General features: G+C 38.1%; 3 protein-coding genes across 3 annotated transcripts; all 3 read left to right on the plus strand.

Moving 5' to 3' along the window:
- Positions 1-10,201: 10,201 nt before the first annotated feature.
- LOC114536757 lies at positions 10,202-12,559 on the plus strand. Its single transcript, XM_028558110.1, has one exon. The coding sequence runs from the start codon at positions 10,580-10,582 to the stop codon at positions 12,557-12,559; it is 1,980 nt and encodes a 659-aa protein (XP_028413911.1). The 5' UTR covers positions 10,202-10,579.
- Positions 12,560-12,704: 145 nt separating this feature from the next.
- Positions 12,705-14,363, plus strand: LOC114536758. Its single transcript, XM_028558111.1, has one exon. It carries the CDS (start codon positions 12,705-12,707, stop codon positions 14,361-14,363), a length of 1,659 nt encoding a protein of 552 aa, XP_028413912.1.
- A 23-nt stretch (positions 14,364-14,386) lies between these two features.
- Positions 14,387-16,000, plus strand: LOC114536759. Its single transcript, XM_028558112.1, has 3 exons — positions 14,387-14,684; positions 15,112-15,449; positions 15,527-16,000. Exons 1-3 carry the CDS (start codon positions 14,387-14,389, stop codon positions 15,998-16,000), a joined length of 1,110 nt encoding a protein of 369 aa, XP_028413913.1.
- The last annotated feature ends 5,892 nt before the right edge of the window (positions 16,001-21,892 follow it).

The raw sequence follows: 21,892 nt of genomic DNA on the forward strand, positions 1-21,892 counted from the left end.
AGTCGGTAAAGATCCCTCGATGTTTGAACATGACCAAAGCAGAAGAATCCATGTCCATGCACATGTTCGCGGATGCCTCACAAGTCGCGCATGGTGCAGTCAGCTATTTAAGAATTCAGCATCCGAACGGAGAAATTAAAGTTAACATGATTGCATCGAAAACTCGCGTAACTTCGTTAATTCCAGTGAGTATACCACGTCTTGAGTTAATGGCAGCCGTCTTGGGACTGCATTTGTCCTTGGCCATCACAAAAGCGTTGGAGGTCCCAGTTACCATGGTGTATTTCTGGTGTATTTCTGGAACGAACTTCTTGTACGTTCATGCTGAAACATATCGTCCTTGGCTAACCACAACACCCCCAAGGTCTTCATTGAGGCTATAATTCCCTGTTCCAAATCCACTTGCGCTGCTTGTTTCTCACTTGGGATTCGTTCGAGAACATTACAGGAATTGGACACCCACTTCCGAGGCTCCATTCCAGCTAGCTTCTACAGTCCATCTAACTGATTATAAAGTTCGATGGTTCCTCATCCGTACGAACCGAGTCTAAAGAATCGTCCATATATGTAGATTTGTTTACAGTCTCCGCAGCAAGACGAAACGACTGTTAATGTCGCACAGCATTTTTTTGAGCCACAAATTGTGCACGAAATGGCGCCGATGTGTCACCAAAAACAACTCTTTCGAACTCATAAACATCAGGTCGTCTGTCAATCTCCAAACCCCTCCAGAGAAATCTGAAGTACGAACGATCTTCGACTGGCATTCGAATTTGCAAATACATTTCTCGAATATCACACGCCAGAGCAGGGGCGTCGGAACGCCGCCAGAAGTGAGGGGGCCCACAAAGTGCCTGCCGAGTGCCAAATGCGGGCAACTTTCTAAGAGGTTACACTGTTACAGGAGCATGCCTTCCCTCTGGGAAATTTTTAAAACCAGAGTCTGAACACTGAAACGCCATATCCTGTACTTTGGGAGAAGATTTACCAGAATTCTAACAATTTACCAATTAACAACTTACCTTTGTCAAAAAGTGGGGGGGCCCAATGATACTTAGGCCCCCCCAAATAAAAAAGTGAGGGCGCCTGAGCCCCCCCGGCCCCCCCGCTTCCGACGCCCCTGCGCCAGAGCAACTGGATAACGACGGAAACGCATCAGCACATAAAACAAACTACTCTGTTATAGGTGGTATCTTTCAGTTAAAGGTGGTAACATCGCATCGTTCAATGATTTTTCTTCAGGCTTCGCGCTGGCGACAAATTCTATTCGAGTTTTCGTAGTGGTTATAGGGACCTTAAGCATGTAGAACGCGAACGCGACGACGACGGCTATCAATACAATGGGTCATTGAAAAGAAATGAATAATTAAAGACCCATGATGGGTTTTAGACGTCGTCTTTGTTCTGTTTACAACGGGAAAACGTCGTTTTTTACGTCTTGCCTAGAACGGTTGCATTTCAGGCCCAGCGAGCCCTCCCTCGAATTAGGCTCTATAGAATTGTCCTTAAACCTAAACACAATGTTTTTAACGCCTTATATCTCACTGAATTTGTACAATTAATAATATAAAACAACAACTTTTCCATAGCATTTATTTAAAGGAGAATTTCCGCCGCGTCCTGGTCGTATTGCCGTCCTACATGCTTAAGGTCCCTTATATCTGGTCGACGCACCGGGAAATGTAGAAAAAATCACACTTGACCTTCGGGCTGTATTTCTTTTTCTGAATGGATGTAACCTTTTTGCTCGTAACTTTGAATTATAGCGGAATATACTCTGCTGCAAGCCCGTCTTTCCTCAATAAGCATTTTTCTGTGTTTTGTAGCCGGTTGATTGCTATCTCATAATTGCTTCTCAAGGTTGGACGCTTCTGTTTCCAAGGAACTGCAACTTCGTAACATTCGCCTTCGTTCACTAACGAATCACGAACCCGTACGTTCTGGGGCAGATTTCTCTTCACAGGACATCACACAACGTTCTGGCTCCATTACGACCGATTCCACCTCCCAGAACCTCTTCAAGGAATTATTAGAGAGTTTCCGAAAGCACAACGGCGATGGCGACAGCAACTTCATTCATGGCGTCGCCGTTGCCGTCGCCGTTTCATGTAGTATTCATTCCCTAAACTGTTTATTTTGGCGCGAAACGTCATAAAAATATAGTACTCTCTGGTTCCATACTTAAACAAAGATGAGTTTTAGAGCAAATAGAATAGCATTACTGCATGTCCACGATGAAGGTTACATTAACGACGAAGAGTTCCTAATACTCTAGGATGTAAACAGATCAACATATCTTGATTAGCCATATTGGGACTGCAATATTCTCTACAATGACGAGTGTAAAGCTGAGTTTCGCTTCCTAAAAAATGACATATACACGCTTTATGAAGTTTTGCAATTCCCAGAGGAAATGAAATGTGTCAATGGTTTTGAAGTTTCGGGCCTGGCTGCACTTTGTGTTCTTCTCAAAAGATTTCCATATCCTTGCAGGTATTTGGATATTATGCCTAGATTTGCCCTATCTGTCCCACAACTTTCAATGGTAAGCAATCTTGCTATTATGAACTTTGTTTATGATCGTTGGGGACATTTACTTCAAACATTTGAACAAGAATGGCTTTAACCTGCAAACTTACAACAATATGCCGAGACAATTCACAACCATGGTGCACCCTTACTAAATTGCTGGGGATTTATAGATGGCACTGTAAGAAGAGTGTGCCGACCAGGTCAACACCAAAGAGTATTATACTAGAAATACATGCATGCAGCAACCCCTCGCTATTTCAAACCAAGTACACAATTTCCTGAGTTTACCTGACATAAACTTATATTATGAAATGACACGATTTAAAATCGAAGTTTCAAACGATTAAAACAGTGCAAAATCTTCACAGACAAATAAAATTAATATAGTGTGCATTTTTTATACCAAAATTCAAATTACACTTTCAAAAACACTTTCTGAAGTGTAATGGCCTTTGACAGGTTTATGTGTTTGCATAAAAAGCTGAAAATTTAACAAATAAACGGAATACAAAGCTGAAAAGTATACAAATACGGCTCATTCTTACCGCGAAACAAATACGAAATAAACAAAGTAAACACGTACCCTTTGTCTTTAAAAACATTTATAAACTTGCAGATTATGAATTATTCCTCTTACACGACTTTGCCTTGACTGTATCCACGTTTATCTTTGCTATCTGTCATGCTTCATATATCTTTTTTTTCCCGTTTTACTTTCTTTGCACAAAGTTTATTTAACGCTTTTACAAAAATGTTTACGAAATTACAGTTTCATTGAAATACAAAATTTCTGTCTTAGCCAATCAAAACGTTCGTTGATTACTCGCGCATGCGCATAACTCACCAAATTACCCAACGTCGACCGTCCATGACATAGAATTTGGACAACTTTGGATTCGCCTATGTTCTACCGGGTTCCGGGTGTAATTCCTAATCTCCGAGCGGAATTAGTACCCCCGCTCCGCGCCCGCTCGGGATAATAGCCACAAAAAGGTACATGCTATAAAATTTTAATCCACTGTAGCACCTAATGGAATGTGCGCTAATCTGTATGGCCCTGTTGAAGGAAGGCGCCATGATAGCACCATACTTACAATAAACACAAAAACATTAGCATAGCGGGACAGGCTAGCTACGCTGCTGATAGCCGTACCAGTACTCTTTCTTCTCTTTGTTGTATGCTCCCTTTCATTTTTCTCCTTTAATTTCTTTTAGTAGTGTCTCCTACAGTTTCCATGGTTTGAAGTATTATTTAATTAGCTGTGACTCTGTCATATTCTGCTTTCTTTTCCTTGAAAGTAATAGGAGGATTAAGCATCCATTCTTCTTCTTTATTACAAATTTCCTCTGGTAACGAGTCAATTTCATCTTCATCTGGGATGATTCAACTTGACTGACCTTTTTCTCTGACTTATTCCCGCTATCTTAGGCAAAGTATATAGACTATTTTGACTCTAAAAAGCAAATTTATGTCACATTTTTTCTGATAATCTATTACTAATCAAAAATTTAATTGCATAAAAAGTACAAAAAGAAAACTCTGATTTTTTGTTTCGCTAGATAAACCAAAATTGTGAATTACCGTGTGTTATTCAAATGAAAGTTATTCGAATGACTATCCGCAATGCTACCTTAAAATTTGATTAAGCTTGAACTTAATTTGCTGTTGTACAACTGGACTTTCAAACAGCGCTTGCCATCTGGTACTATAAAACCTGTCATGTTAATTTCAATACGTTTTTAAACGATCAGAGAGACAACAATTATTCAAAAATTTTTCGCATAAGTAAGTTAAATCAACCGATTATTTTTACTCACATTTCAGCCTCAACGTGAAAATCAAATTTTCAGGTCCTGGACAAGACCACGACGACGGGAAGACGTGCATAATTATGCTTGTCCCAGTCCAAACGAAGAAATGGCGTCGCCGTCGTGCTAAAAACGTTTCTTGCTTAAGTTCGCTAATTTTTACACAAGATGACAACCCTATTTTACGCACGTATAATTATACCTTTGCTTTCAGTGATAGCTGCTTTCCTCTATGCGTTTTCTTTACGGGAGAAAAATTAAATGTTTCCAAATTTTTACTAATTTTATTAGAATTTGCGGAAAAATAAGTTAATTTCATTGATCATTACAATCTCTCTTTTACAAATATGACATTTATAAGGATTTTGAGTTTGAATTTGGAATCAGTGCCAAAATCAAACGAATTAGTTTGGCAATAATTGCACGACTTAATTCTTTTTGTTACTTATCCCCGAGCGGGCGCGGAGCGCCTGCGAGAGTACTAATTCCGCTCGGAGATTAGGAATTACACCCGGAACCCGGTAGAACATAGGCGAATCCAAAGTTGTCCAAATTCTTTGTCATGGACGGTCGACGTTGGGTGGTTTTGTAAGTTATGCGCATGCGCGAGTAACGTCTGGTAATCAACGAACGTTCTGATTGGCTAAGACAGAAAGTTTGTATTTCAATGAGAACGCCAGCAATTTATATTAATTGTCATTTCGTAAACATTTTTGTAAAAGCGTTTCAAAAACTTTGTGCAAAGAAAGTAAAACGAGAAGAAACAAGATATATGAAGCATGACAGATAGCAAAGATGAACGTGGATACGGTCAAGACAAAGCCGGGTAAGAGGAATAATTCATAATCTGCAAACTTATAAATGTTTTCAAAGACAAAGGGTACGTGTTTACTTTGTTTATTTCGTATTTGTTTCGCGATAAGAATGAGCCGTATTTGTATACTTTTCAGCTTTATATGCCGTTTATTTGTTAAATTTTCAGCTTTTTATGCAAACGCATAAACCTGTGAAAGGCTATTACACCTTTGCTTTAACTTCAAAAAGTGTTTTTGAAAGTGTAATTTGAATTTTGGTATCAAAAATACACATTATATTTATAAAGTATAAAACTTTTAGCCGCCGGCGTCGACTGCAATTACAGAATAAAATAACATTTGAAGTTTTTTCTTTGTCTGTGAAGATTTTGTACTGTTTTAATCGTTTGAAACTTCGATTTTAAACCGTTACTTAATTGCTGGCATGGTATAATGCAGCAAAATTGAACGGGCAATGTTTACACTAGCTTTATGATTATTTTTGTATTGAATGATGGAAACATTAGCTATAATATACTCGGTAAAATATAAAGACTGATTTGAGTTTTTTGTCATTTCATAATATAAGTTTAGGTCAGTTAACTCAGGAAATTGTGTACTTGGTTTGAAATAGCGAGGGGTTCCTGCATGCATGTATTTCTAGTTAATTATATGTCTTCGGTAATCAACAAAGGACTAAAATGTATGGAACTTCAATATCATTTTTCTCATGACAATTTCAGTAGCAAATGGTAAAATTTGAAATTATTGAAATTTATAATAATTTAACTTCGCAAATCTCTTTGCTTTCTGCATGTTGATAAGCCATAGCTGTATACAGCATTTGCCCTTCATTAGGGGAAAAACAATACATACACGCTCATTGCATACTTAATAAAGTGCTTCAGTAATTTCAATAAGAGCAATGACAAAATGTCAATTGGGCGTAATGGAAGTTTAATAAAACAACGATTTAATTTATGTCATCTTTTAACGTTCAAATATGAGAATCAACTAACAAAGGCATGTAGGGAAGAATCATTAGTGCGAGACGCATAGCAATAAGAAAACCCATGGATAATAATGTATTTTCAATTCAACTCCCTTTCGTGCCATTATAAATTTAAGCAGAATTGTGAAAGTTCAACACACATGCATGGGAATGCATGTTAGGATAAAAAGACGTTCACTGGATCGGTTTTTTATCACCGCATGCCTTATTATTACCGTGCGAAGAAGACGTAAAATAACACTGCAGAGAATGTTCCGTTCTTGCGTACCGTCGAAAAGTGTTTTGATGTAGTCCTATCTACCAGGGGCCGGTTGTATGAAAGCCAGATAGCGCTGTCCATCGAACAGTGTTTTTTTCAATCACTTTAAAAATCTTCCGTTGTTGGCTGAAACTTTGATTAAATCTTACAATTCCTAAATTGAGAAACCTCTTTAATTATTTTTCTTCTAGAATTTTTAGAACGGTTCAAAAAATCACTATCCGGTGGATACTGCTATCCAGCTTAGGGAGCCTAGCGAGAGTAATATTCAAGGATGATTAACTGCTTGTGTGAACTTTGCAAAAACTTTGTCATTGAATGGTTATCATAATAAAACTGTAAACTTTGGTTAATTGAAAATATATTATTATTTAAATGATCTATGGGCTTTCCTTATTGTTATTCATATCGCACTAATGATTCTTCCCTGCCGCTATATTCCTATCGTTATTTTACACGCACATTTGAACATTAAAAGTTGCCATAAATTGAAATTAGAACCGCACTATTAAGTATGCAATAAGCGTAATTTTGGATTTTTTTATCTTAATGAAGGGAAATGCTATAATATTATAGTGATATTTAATGTCCATGGGCAAGAGTGCTGTTAGTTTGTAATGCTGAAATCGCACTCCTTTAGCCAATGATATTGCAGTATTTGCCATTGATTACATAATATTTATCATTGATATTGAAATTTTTTGACATTTGAATATTTATCAATTTTAAAAACAATTATTGTAGTTTGCGGGTTAAATATCGTATATATAACAACTTTTTTGCTTAGGAAGACGATATGTCGTATATATATACATAAATGAAATATAATATTATAACTATCAATATAAAACTTTCATGATGATGGATGTATCATGATACAACGTGATGATAACGCCTCGTCAGTGCAGGCTGCATGTGCAGCTTTGTTCACATGCATAATTATACACGAGATGACAACTCTATTTTATGCACGCACCTTTGCTTTCACTAAAGACGGCTTTCATCTTACGCGTTTTCTTTACGCGCGAAATGTTTTGCATGCTTCCAATTTTTTTACAACTTTTATTAAACTGTGCAGGAAAATAAGGGTTTTTTTATTGATTAATTTCCCTTTTTCAAATATAACATATATAAGGATTTAGATTTTGGATTTGGAATTAATGCCAATTAAAATCTGGATTAATGGCAATAATTGCACCACTTAATTATTTTTATTATGTACTTATCAATTATATGTCTTCTGCAATCAACAAGGGATTAAAATTTATGGAACTTCAATTTAATTTTTCTCAAGAGAATCACAGTGGCAAATAGTACAATTTGAAATTATTCGAATTCATCGTAATTTTTTCTGGTTTTTGAATGATGATTGGCCATAGCTGTGAATATTACAGTGATTTTAATGATATGGGCAAGTGTGCAACCGTGTAATGGCGAAATAGCCCTCCCTTAGCCTAAGATATTTTAGTATTTGACATTGATAACATCGGAATATTTATTAAAAACAAATATTGCATGTAGCTTGCGGGTAAAATACAGTATAATAATAAACCAACTTTGTTTATTTAGGTAGATATAGATTAATCACTATAAAACGTTCATTATGATAGATTGTAGCGATGTGAATAAGAATAAAGTGACGCAGGTGTTCTTGAATATTTCTTTCCATCTTTCCTTATGTACAGACGTATATACGTTACTTATCAACTCGTGTGTTGCCAGTTTCACTGCGTGCACTGACGTTCACCCGCTCATCTCTAGTTTAAAGTCACTGAACCGAACGACTGCCAATGTATAATATTTTAGTTCATTTCTTGTTGCTGAAAGGTATAGATTGCTTCACCACAGCAAAATCCTCGAAATCATCTTTTGATGATCAAAAATATTTCAAAGCAGTGAGGAAAAACGGTGAGTAACGATGTTGTCATCGATGATTTATTTGTTCGAAACAATCCATTCGTGTACCTTGTTTAATGGGACGGGTAAATAAGAAATAGCATGTTTCTGGTGTAAACTCGTATTTATAATCACGCGCGCAGTAAAATATAAAACAATATAGAAACTATACAAAAGATTAACATGGGTTGAAAAAAAATATTTTCTACATTTCGTCTGAACAATAACGTGACCATTAAACATGGCTTATTTTGATTATTTATCACTTGTTTCTTTATTATTACAATATTTTTTCACCTTACTATGACATTTAAGAAATTTTCACGACAGATTTCCAACGATTTCTCATAAAATTAACGTATGTAGTAAAATCACGTGACCGATATTTGTGACCCTCCACGGGAAAACATACATCAACGGTTTGAAAAAACGGGCTGAAATACCGTTTGCTATCCGTTTTCTATCCGTGAAAATCAAAAACGGTTGCCGTTTAAAAATTTTAAACGCCCGTTTAAATTTTATTGCTTGGCGTTTAAACGGTTTGTTCAAAACGTGAAAACGTTTTCGTCAATCCGTGAAAGCATTTTGACCGATCCATGAAAACATTTTGGTAGAGCTGTAAAAACGTTTTGCTTTGGCCGTAAAAACGTTTTGGTAAAACCGTGAAAACGTTTTGGTAGAGCCGTGAATACGTTTAAATAAAACCGTGAAAATGTTTTATTACAGACGTAAACATGCAGGTTTCACCTTTCACCTATATAACCAGTATAACGTTTCCGCTAGCGTGCAATTAAATATTTCCATATAACAGTCGGGACGACCTTGTAAAGTTAATCGTATAAAACTATATAAAATGTAATAAAATGTTTATATATCAGAGGCAAGCAAAATGGGTCGAACACCAAAGTGAGATATCCCCGCTATATATCACTGATTACAACAAATCTAGTTCATGTTTATAATGCTTATTAAAGAAGTATGATTGATTATATGTCTATCTTTCAATAAAGTATTATCACAGAAGCGAAGACACAGCCGCCCTTGATGATTTGCCAACTTGCACTGCCAGAAACCCATCACCTGGGTCAACAGGCCCCAAAACGCTTTTTCGCAATTATAAATGTACCTATTTCTATTGTGTGTGTGAGAAGACATATAGTTTAAAATTTATTGCAGCAATTAAATACACATAGCTACTAAGCAACATATCTGAGATGCAAATATAATTCAACTAATTATATTATAACGAGAGATATTTGGTATTTTTTATGCAAATACTTATATAGATATAATAAATACACACATTCTCGTATATACATTAAATAATTTGGCATGACCAAACTACTTTCGCGTTTATACCCATGCATTTCACGATCCATTTTGGCAAAAACAACTAATTAATGCGTTATATAGGATCGTGTGCGAGTTTCCTGTTATATTATATCAACTTTTATATACGCTATATTACACATTTTCACAACATTTTCAACACAGTGCATTTAACCAATTTTCGCCAGTGCGTGTCGAAATTTGAAAATGGGTTGGTAAAAAATCACGATAGGTGTGATATATATAAAAACCGATTTTCTGCCATATATCGATCGCTTTTTAGACTATAGTTATATTTGCTTTCATTTTGAGAACACACGACTACACAGTCATATAATTAATAGCCTTATGCTGTATAATCAGATTATTCTAATCCGTACTTAAAATTGACGCAATATTTATGTATGTTATTGAAAAGATTTGACCTCTGTAGGAAAAATATGAGCTCTATGTCAAATCTTATTTAACTAAAAATTCTTGGTGGTCACAAAATATCTCTAAATATTTCATAATGAAATACTTTATCTCATATTTATAATATCACATATTTTAGAGCATCTGTTGTAAGTTCCCAGCGCAGATCACCAGTCCACGGAGCGCGAGTTAATATGTAGTAAAACTTTATGTAAAATATCTGATTTGGGTAATGTGATCTAAATAGTAATTGTAATATGATATAGGGATATACCAAATAATGACCCATTGTATATATAGCAAAATGAAATGTAATCTATCGATAATAAATCAGAATATACAGTCCCTTCGAGTGTGAACGTTTGATGAACCAGAAAGGCAGAATAAACGAAAGATTCTGCAACACAGTGGTCCTTCGAACCGGATTGTATGCTGGATAGTTAAAGCGGATTGTGGAAACGTTAGTTAGACTCGCACGGCAGTCGCCGCACGAAAGAAAATTGTCACAAAGGTCAGACGACCTAGATCGAACACATGGATGACCTAGCTAAGAAAAGACGCGTACGAGGTGGGCAAAGGTCGTCTACGAAGAAGCTTGTGGCAAAGATAGTCGAAGCGATCGCTAAGTTAAGCGATGAGAGTCCAGAGAAAGACGTCGTGTGGCTGAAGCAGAGTCAAAGCTCCTTGAAGGAAAAGGTAAAAATCTTAAGAGAACTTGACACGAAAATCATCGATGCCCTGAGCGAGTCGAAAGAAGAAGCGGCGGATGAATTGATGGCAAAGGAGATAGAAGAAGCAGACGAGGTGATCGCAGAACTTGAACGCCTTTTACTTGAAATGGACAACGCGTTCGGTAAATTAGAATTGACAACGACAAAACCCGTGGCGATCAATGACAATGAGATTCTGAACGAAAGCCAAACATCGGTTGAAAGCACGGGCAAAATCATAAGAGCAAAGTTACCAAAGTTACGGTTGAAAAACTTTGGGGGGAAAATTTGCGAATGGCCAGAGTTCTGGGACAGTTTTTCGAGTTCGATCGACAACAATGATCAATTGTCGGACGTAGACAAATTTGCATATCTACGCGGATACCTTGAAGGGCCGGCAAAATCGACCATCGCTGGTCTGTCATTAACAGCAAGGAATTATCAGTGCGCGGTGGATCTGCTTAAGAAACGATTCGAGAAAAGAAGTGCAATTCAACGCACACATATGAATGACCTTATTCAACTGCCTGCGGTTTTTAGAGAAAGGGACACTCAAAGGCTGCGGAAGTTATATGACAGCTGCGAAGCCCACAACCGCGCGTTGAAATCCTTAGGCGTGGGAGAAGAATCGTATTCCACTATTGTTGTACCGGCCATATTGGAGAAGATGCCTGAACAATTTCGGCTTATGATCACCCGAGGAACTGATTTCATTGAGTGGACGATGCAAGAAATGTTGGATGCGTTTGAGAAGGAGTTAGAACTGCGAGAGGCGCACGAAGCGGTGGCGACTAAAACGGAACGGGAGTATGAAAGAAATCAAAGCAGGAAACCAACTGGGGGTCTAGATAACTCGACAGCGGCGGCGTTGCTGGCTGGTCAAGAGAAAAAGAGTTGTGCATTCTGTTTAAAGAACCACGCGCACGAAGAATGTGATGGAGTCAAGGATCCAAAAACACGTAAGACCCTAGCTTTAAAGTATGGTAGATGTTTTCAATGTTTAATTAAGGGCCATAGAGCCAGTAATTGTAGTTCTAAAATTAAGTGTCGAAAATGCGACCGAATGCATCATGTCGCCCTATGTGATGCGTCTCTGAAAGACGAAGAGACCTGTAAGAATGAAGAAATCCCATCAACTAAGGTTAACAATAATGTAGCTAGCCCATGTAATAACTTGCTTGCCGGGACAGGTGGTCTGGTTGCCTTGCAAACTGCGCGCGGGGTATTAAGGGGTGAGAGGGTGGCTAAGGTCCGGGTACTCTTTGATGGGGGAAGTCATCGCTCTTTCGTTACATCGCATGCAGCGAGTCTTGTTAATCCACGGGGTTTAAGAAGGGAATTTCTAGGCATTAATACGTTCGGTCAAAAGTGCACGAAGGCTGAACAAAGGGAAGTGGTCGAGCTTAAACTTCAGCCTGTTAATGGGGATAAGATTATCTCAATAGAAGCATATGTGGTACCAGAAATTTGCACTGTGCAGAATAGTCACGTAGAATTAGCTAGAAAGAATTATTCGCATCTAGAGGGGGTATGGTTCTCAGATGTGGTGAATTTTCAGGAAGAATTAGAGGTAGACGTTTTGATAGGGGCAGACTATCTTTGGAATTTCCAAACAGGTGAGACAAAGAAAGGTAAGACAGGGGAGCCCGTAGCTATACAAACTGAGTTGGGATGGGTGTTGTCAGGACCTCTTAGGGGAAGAGAGATAGAAGGTGCTGGAGTGACTCAGGTGAACTTTGTGGGGCAGACAACGAAATGGGACAGAGATAGCTTAGAAAGTAATGTGGAAAACTTTGGAGTTTGAAGGATTGGGTATAATTGAAGAGGACACAGTTCATGAAACATTTCTTGATGGAATATCATTCACAGGTAATCGATACTCAGTAAAACTGCCCTGGAAGGAGGATCATGACAATCTTCCAGACAATTACATGAATAGTCTTGCTAGAATGAAAAGCCAGTTGAAACGACTGGAAAAGGAGCCAGAATTGTTGAAAGAGTACGATAGGATAATAAGAGATCAGGCAGAGCAGGGAATCATAGAGCAGGTACCAAGTCTTGAGAAAGCAGGCAAAGTTCATTATCTACCTCACCAAGCAGTAATTCGTAAAGATGCAGTGACAACTAAGGTACGCATAGTGTATGACGCGTCCTCGAAAGGAATAAAATCTAAAACATCGCTTAACGACTGTTTGCATGTTGGACCATCGCTCAATCCATTGCTTTACAGTATATTGTTACGTTTCAGAGAAAATAGAGTAGCATTAGTAGCAGACATCGAAAAGGCATTTTTAAATGTAGAGGTAGACAAGGAAGACCGAGACTCTCTGAGGTTTTTATGGGTGAATGAGATTGCAAGCAGCGATAGGGAGGTAATGGTTTACAGATTTTGCCGTGTAGTATTCGGATTAAACTCATCGCCATTTTTACTGAATGCCACCTTGAGGCATCATGTCTCAAAGTACAAAGAAATAGACCCAGAGTTTGTACGTAAGGTTCTTGAAAGCTTTTATGTGGATGACCTGGTCAGTGGAGAGAGAAGTGAAGGAAAGGCATTTAAGTTGTATGAGAATACAAAGACTAGGATGGCAGAAGGAGGGTTTAATCTAAGGAAATGGCTAACAAATAGCAAAGCATTGAGTGACCAGATTGATCGGAAAGAGAGAGGGATAGATAAGACAAACCCAGATGGCGGGGGAGAGAGTGAGACTTATGCAAAGTTTTCATTAGGAACAAAGGGGGCCGACTCTAAATGCCATAAGGTTTTGGGGCAGGTATGGGATAATTACGAGGATGAATTTAAATTTGAAGTATTTAAGTCAGGTGAAAAGGCAAAGGCATTGCCACCAACAAAGCGAAGTTTGTTAAGTGTACTAGCTAGTCTGTTTGATCCGCTTGGCATAATTAGTCCAATAATTGTGTATGCAAAGATTTTGTTTCAAGAAGTCTGTAAGGAAAAAATTGATTGGGATGAGGAATTTGCCGGGGAAACGCGTAGGAAATGGGAAGCCTGGGTTAAAGACCTTTTAGAAGTTAAGGAGATAAGTACACCCCGTTGTATGTATGCCAGTCCAGTAGAGGAGGTTTTAGAGTGTAGTTTACATGGGTTTGGGGATGCAAGTAAAAAATCATATTGCGCTGTTGTTTATTTTGTGTGTCAAACGAGATTTGGGGTATATGTTCGGTTATTGACCTCCAAGGCTAGGGTAGCACCCTTGAAACAAACAAGCATACCCAGACTAGAGTTGATGTCAGCACGACTCCTTGCACAAGTAGTGAAATCAGTTAAGGAAGCATTTGAAAACCAGGTTAGGATAGATTCTACTTATTACTGGCTTGATAGCATGACAGCCCTGTACTGGATAAAGAATAGAGGTGAATGGAAGCAATTCGTAGCTCATCGTGTGAATGAGATTTTAAAACTGACAACGAAAGGAGACTGGGGACATTGTCCGGGTAAAGAGAATCCAGCCGATGTAGGTTCAAGGGGTGAATTAGGTACACAACTGGAGGGTAACCAGTTGTGGTGGTCTGGACCAAAATGGCTTAAAAGCCCAAAGAAGAATGGCCTAAGTTTGAGAGTGCGGGGAAGAGTCAGACGGTGGTAGAGGAAGAACGCCAGGTAGCAACGATGATTGTACAGGCAGACAGACAATGTAGTGTGAAAGATGTGATTGATATTAACAAATTTAGTAGTTCAGAGAAGCTTTTTGGAGTGACAGCATGCGTGATGAGATTCCTACGTAATGCTAGCGCAGGAGTAAAGAGAGTCGATAGGCAGTCTGGGGCTCTTTCAGTTGCCGAAATAATTGAAGCCGAAAAAATTTGGATTAAAGAAGCACAGGCAGAACTAAAAACTGAAAAGAAGTTCACCCAACTCAGTGTGAGTTTAAGGTTGAAGGAAGAGGAGGGTATCCTTAGGAGCCAAGGTAGATTAAAAAATCAGATTTAGAAATTGACAACTGTTTTCCAATTATCCTGCCAAAAGAACATAGACTGACAGAGTTGATTGTCCGAAAATGCCATCAGAAGTGCACCATTCGGGTGTACGTGCTACGCTGTGCAGGCTACGAACTAAATACTGGGTAGTTAAGGGAAGGCAGCTGGTAAAACGAATTGTGAGCCAGTGTGTAACTTGCAAAAGATTGGAAGGAAAAGCGTATAGCAGAGCACCACAAGCAGACTTGCCAGAATTTAGAGTCAGACAGGCCGCGCCGTTTTCGCAAGTCGGAGTCGACTTTGCAGGTCCGCTTTTTGTCAAACAGTCCGGTAATTGTTCGAACAAAGTGTATATTGCCTTGTTTTCATGCTGCGTGACCCGTGCAATACACTTAGAATTAGTGTGCAACTTATCAGCGGATACGTTTTTATGCTGTTTGAGAAGATTTGCAGCTAGGAGAGGGGCACCCAGTCTTATAGTTTCCGATAACGCTAAAACGTTCAAGGCAGCAGAGAAAGCATTGAGGAAGATTTGTAATGAGCCGAAAGTCAGATCGGAATTAGGAGCCAAACGAATAACATGGAGATTCAACTTAGAGAGAGCACCTTGGTGGGGAGGCTTCTTTGAACGGATGGTGCGCAGTGTGAAAAGGTGTCTTAGAAAGGTGTTAGGGAATGCAAAGTTGAACCTTGATGAGCTGAGCACAGTGTTAGTTGAAGTTGAAGGCACATTGAATGCGAGACCATTAACAGAAGTATTTGAAGAGCTAGAAGGAGAAGTGTTAACTCCTTCACATTGATATATGGTAGAGCAATCCATTTAATCCCACAGAATGAGGTAGTCATAGGAGCGAGTAGCTGTGGGGAGAGATTTAAATATGTAACGTTAAAGTTGCAGCACTTTTGGAAAAGATGGAAGGGCGAATATTTAACGGGACTTAGAGAGTTTCACAAGTGCACAAACGGAGGAAAGTTAAGGAAGGTCCAGAAAGGAGATGTAGTGACGGTGTTCGGAGAAGGCGAGAAAAGATGTACCTGGAAGTTAGCAGTAGTAGAAGAGTTAATTGTAGGGAAGGATAAGGAAGTTAGAGGAGCAAAGGTTAGGCTTGCAGGTAAAGGAAAACCACGCTTCTTAAACAGACCAATTGAGAAGCTTTTCCCATTGGAAGTTCAATCTCGACCGGGTGGGGAAAGGGAGGAAAGGGACATCCCTACAGCTAAGCCAGAGGGAGACCAGCATGAACGAACAAGACGAGCGGCAGCCATAATTTCAAAAGCGAAAACAAAGGCGATGCTTGATTCATAGACGTGTATGAATCAAGGTGGGTGGGGTGTTGTAAGTTCCCAGCGCAGATCACCAGTCCACGGAGCGCGAGTTAATATGTAGTAAAACTTTATGTAAAATATCTGATTTGGGTAATGTGATCTAAATAGTAATTGTAATATGATATAGGGATATACCAAATAATGACCCATTGTATATATAGCAAAATGAAATGTAATCTATCGATAATAAATCAGAATATACAGTCCCTTCGAGTGTGAACGTTTGATGAACCAGAAAGGCAGAATAAACGAAAGATTCTGCAACAGCATCTGCCAAAACTTTAACAATAGAATATAGGCTATATAGCTAGCATGTTATCTGAATAATATTATACGCTATCTGCGCTACACTGCATGAAAAAAAGTTTTTGTTAGTTGAATATGGGATCGAAGGCCTGCGTTCCGTAATCCAAATGTCAAGATTTCCGCCCTGAAAAGCAACTTAATACTCCATCCCGGCGCAAAGGTGCACAATTTCTTAGCCAAAACATATAGCAATTACATATACTGCCCTTATAGAAACAGCGGATCGAAACTGTCAAAAATGCGCACAATTTTTTCTGCAGAGCATATAGCAGTGGCGTCGCCCATATAGACACCACAATCCCAAACGCACGCACAGGGGAGTTTATACTCACCATTATAACAAAAATCAATCCACATCATCTGCGAGACATCTAATTGTGACACAATTTGTGCCCCCTGCCTACGATAACTCAAGCAAGACTTCTCCAGAAACATTATGTGTTGATGCATAAAATGTATCTACTCACTCTCGTGTCTGGAAAAATCTTATTTGCCTGTCCTGCCTGTCTCAGCTTAGGAATTAATAAGGTTGCATCTACACACAAATTACCTAGGAATTTGGATACAATTTTGGTTAAGAAAAATTTTTGGTGTTTGAGTGCAAATGCACCTATTTATGTTATCTCAGTTTTGTGACCACCCCGGCAATTAAAGTACTCAAACCTCTTTGAACCTCTGGCAAACGATGTTCGATTTTACGATGTTCGACTGAACCAAAGCGATCTTGACCAAACAGCAACTTTCTTTTGGCATATAGTCTACAAAAATTTCATATAAGCCTTAGTGCGCACTTAACAAATAAATATATATGCACACACTTAACAAATAAATATATATGCATACAAGGCAAAAAAAAATAAAGTTTTGATCGAGCCAACAGTAATACGAAATCTGATGATTCATGATTTCATCGATAGGCCTGATTTCAATGCTTGACGGGAATTATTTCCAAGCGCGACTCATGCATAAACTATTTTTAATCAAACATGCCTTATATCAAACACTACAGTCTAGAAATTAATCAATATGTGTTCATACCTCAGTTATATGCACGTGTTAAAACACCTCGACGTTTCCAGAGATATGAATATCCAGCAAATATTTGGGATAGGGCTTCGCGAAATTATTGGTAAAGATCTTTACCCGCGTGCTTATGAACTTGATCGGCGCCATTTCATATTTGTTCACTTCGCCGCTCTATAGCTGGCAACAGCCTTCAAAGTGCAAATGTGCAATGACCATACATGCCAAATGCATGATTACAATTTAATATCCGGAATGCAATTTCCTTATAAAGAGAGCCCAAATCAAAATTAGTGAATATTTTCCTATTGTCCAAGCAGCTGTTAAATATGAATTCTAATGTTCATTTTCTGTGAGATCAAACTTAAATGTTTATAAGACCTATGATAATAGAACGAATTGAGTTTCTTTTAGATATAACTTATCGCCAATATTGTATTAGACTTACACTGCAGCATGTCAGCTGCCAATTTTACCAATTGGGCTTGTGCCAGTGTGCGCAAGGACTGCACAAACTTTGTAAAAACATAGCGCTAAAACTTTACCTCGTAAAACACGCAATTTGTAGACCGTGTCTTTCATTGCTTATGCTATAGTTTAATATCCAGAAAGCTTATATATATAATTAAATGGTATAATATCAATTATAATTTCTGGTTTGTTATATTTGTCACCTGGTCCTGATTATTTTGAACAAATACTATGGCTTGTGTTTTGTGCCTATCAAAGTTTAGCTGCGTTAAATTTCAGTGAGCAATATTATGATGTTCATTGGGCGACTTCCTTGTGGTTCTATTTTTTTCATTACTTTCATAGCATCTCTATCATTTGTACATTTGAGCTTTTCCGCTTTCCACGTTTCCGATTCGAGGAGCTAGTCGAGGGAAATCAAATTATAACCAAATATAAGATGCCTGATTATAAATATGCTTCAGTGCTTGGTGCATCTGACTTTGCCGAAAGTTGCGAAGTGCTTTATTCTGATCGCCCTCGGCCGGTGAACGTCGGCGTCCACGATCAAGCGCTTCAAAAGATCTATGTAGATTTATTTCATTGCTTACACAACTATATAAGGGTTTTAATCATTGCATACTATAGAGTATACAGTTATCCGGTTTTGCTCATACTATCACGTTGTTTCGTATCTATCCCAATGACTATTTAAACGACTTCCAACAACCACACAACAAAAATGGCAATGCAATTCTACGTAATGCTGTTTTAATGTATATATGGCTAGCGACCTTGCATGTTTGTGCGCGCGTTGAACCAAAGGCAAAGCTTTATGGAAACAACAAAAGCATTAAAGCATAGATTCTAACCATTGCATTACCGCGGCATTCAAAAAACAATAAATTTTTGAAGGAAAGCTTTCAGTTTATGACTTGAAATTTGACCTTAATGACATAATTGCATGCACTGAACGCTAAGAGAAATCTTGAAGCGCACGAAATTGTCGAGATAGCATTCGATTCAGCTAAAATGATATAACCCCTTTACTTAAGGCTTAAGCCTTCTGCATGTTAACGAATTGAAAACGTTTCTAGGAGTATTAGCTATGTGTTACACATTTGTCGCTTCTTCTATAAAGTTGTAACATTGCAAATGTTTAATCTAATGCTCTACCAAATTCAATGCGATTGAGAAAAATTCCGGCAAACGTTCCAACGAACAGTAAATCAAAACGGTTGAACGCTTTTGGAACCATTTTCGAACTTTTTTCTCGAGGCGTTCGAACGGGCAATTTCGAACGATGAACGATCTCCAAAATCGTTTCAACGAACGCAGAACGCTTGAAGTGTTTGTGTAAGCTCTATCACCGTCGATTTTGCGAAAATAGTCAGGTACAAAGCTTACGGGTGAGCACGGTTGAGCTAGGTGTCGCAATTGCACGGAAAACAGTTCAAACGCACGTAAAAAATGGATACCAGTTTTGCCGCGGGCAACGATGTTGATAATAACACCAACCGATTCTGACGGAACAATGCAACGAAATATACGATCGCAAACTCCAGACGATATTTTCAAGTATATAATTGTAACAATAAAAGGTGTAGTATCGTGCAGAAGGTCAGACGAACATGAACATAAAGGTATGACGTAAACATGAAACGTGGTTCGACTAGATAGAGAAATATAGCCTAAATTAATATAATCCTAAACTAAACTAAAACTGTGCCAAACACGCTAAATACGGTTAATTGAATTGAGGTAACTTACAGATGGTTTCCCAATTGCTTCTAAGCTTGGCTGTTGTTGCTATAACCGTCTCTTCTTTTCTTGGTGCTTAGTCGGATGCCTCAACTATACTAATTAAATCTCGTCCGGAGCATGCGTTACCTATCCATGCACTTGTGCAACTAATTAAGTCCTGGCGACAGTATAAGTTAAAAAGGATAAGCATAAGTTTCCTGTGATAAGCACAGTTGTCACTACTGAAGAAAAACAAAGTTCCAATCCTACAGTTTGAGCGGCAAATATGAAGGTCACACATAAACAACAAAGTAAATTGCTTCGCACGAGTGGCAAATCACAACTGTATGGTCTGCTTGCTTCTACGACCTTAGTCCATATGACATTGATCGAGTATTTATGTCCAGCTGTCAACGGAGCGTAATTAGCCCTAAAGCTGTTGGAACTTTGACGGCATGTATCATAATATATGTCTGCAGTCAGTGCAGTGGCATGATTGTGGCCATGTCCTTTAGGTATATTTGGCTATTGTTTTTACAATTTTACTCCATTTTATGATTTTAATATTATCCATGCTGTACTGGGATACGTAGCAATAAAGAGCAGGGTGCGGTAGCGATCGAAGCTCTGGCTCCCTCATAGCTGCATGAACATGCATAAACAACGTATAATGTTACATCCGCTACTTGCCTTTACCTGTTAATCATGTTCTCCGGTATATCAAACATGCACATGCAAAAGACAGTTGACCGCATATTTTACCGTTGTTTGATTTAAAAACCGAATCATGGTCTAGGATCGAAGGATTCCCCAAATCGTCCGGTTTCGTCCGTGAAATTGGGTATATAAATTCGTCAAACCGTTTATAGGGATGAATCGGCCCATCCAAAAAACGGTTCATTTTTCTGTGCGTTTAAACGGTTATTCGTATCCGTGCAAACGCTTTCTCCAAAGCGTAAAAACGCTTTCTTGAAAGCGTTAAATTTTTTCATCGAACCGTTTTAACGTTTTAACGAAGCGTGAAAACGCTTTACGGCATCCGTTTACTAACCGTTTTGAATCCGTTTTTTTTGCCCATTTAACGGAAAAGCGTTAATGTATGATTTCTTGTGGAGGGTCACATATATTATAAAATTTGATGGCCTCCAATTTCCGGTATTTGGAAAGTGATTCCAAGAAATGACACGTGTAGCAAAGAAGAGTATATACGAATTAAAACTGACAATTAATAGTTATTGTCAAAAACGAAATGAAAATAATAACCATATGATCTCAGTATATATCTTTATAATACATATAACCAGGGCGCTTATATATAGGGCGGTGCAACGCGCTCATTGCGCGCCGATCGATGTGTGATGCGGAAATGGCCTGGCACGAGCGTGATTGTCGAGCGAAATGTGAATGGAGTGTGTTTTTTACAAATGCTATATATTTTCAATTTTTTTTCTTAAATATGGCATTTTGGAAGAACTTTTAACGGGTTGTTAAGTAATTCTATTTCATTGAAATTCTGGTAACTTCAATTATTTAAAAACCGCCTTTTCAAATATTAAATTTTTGGATAACAACGGGATCGTGTAATGGCTTGAATCGGGGGAAGATTTCAATTTGAACATATTGCATGTAACTGCTTGTCCACGACGAAATATTTCAGGTATGTTGAATATAATAATAATAGAATGACATATTATACTTTTCATTAGAATTGAAGTGGATGGATTTCAGATAAAATAACTAGAACTTGTACTTTAATCGTGAGTTAGTTTTAGTGCATTTCTTCGCTGCTTGACAACAACAAAACGTAACAATTGTTTTCATTTTGTTGTGTTCTGGTCAACAATAGTCCTTTAAAAGAATTTATAACTTTTTCTAAAGAAAATATCATAATGAACTAGAGGCTTGAGTAATTTTACCCTTCTAGCCAAGTTAATAAAATACAAATTGCTTGTAAATATGCCCAGCGCTTTCGTTGATAAAAAATTGCCCAGGCCTTGTAAGTTTTTTGTCAGGAAGGCGAGATGATCGTTTGTCTATACGCACCAAAAAAATAACAAATTGAGTAGATGGTTTCCTTATCTATGTACGAAAGAATTATCCGGCCACAGATTCGATGTGCAAACTGTATTCTATCGAAGGTTAAAGCGTAAACATGGTAACATACAATAACGTGAGCAAAGATGATCTCTCAGTTTCGCGTCATTTTCCTGTCGTAAGCAAGTTCATCTTTTTTCTCACCATTGATTTTCGAGCATGTAAACAACAGTTTTGTAAACAAAATGTCTAATTCTTGCGGCAAAAGAGAAGTTGATGACACGTATGTGTCTCAGTACAAACCAGCAAGGGTGTC

This window comes from Dendronephthya gigantea, unplaced genomic scaffold (genome assembly GCF_004324835.1).
Source record: "Dendronephthya gigantea isolate DGI-Jeju-01 unplaced genomic scaffold, DenGig_1.0 000144F, whole genome shotgun sequence".
NCBI classification, from domain to species: Eukaryota; Metazoa; Cnidaria; class Anthozoa; order Malacalcyonacea; family Nephtheidae; genus Dendronephthya; species Dendronephthya gigantea.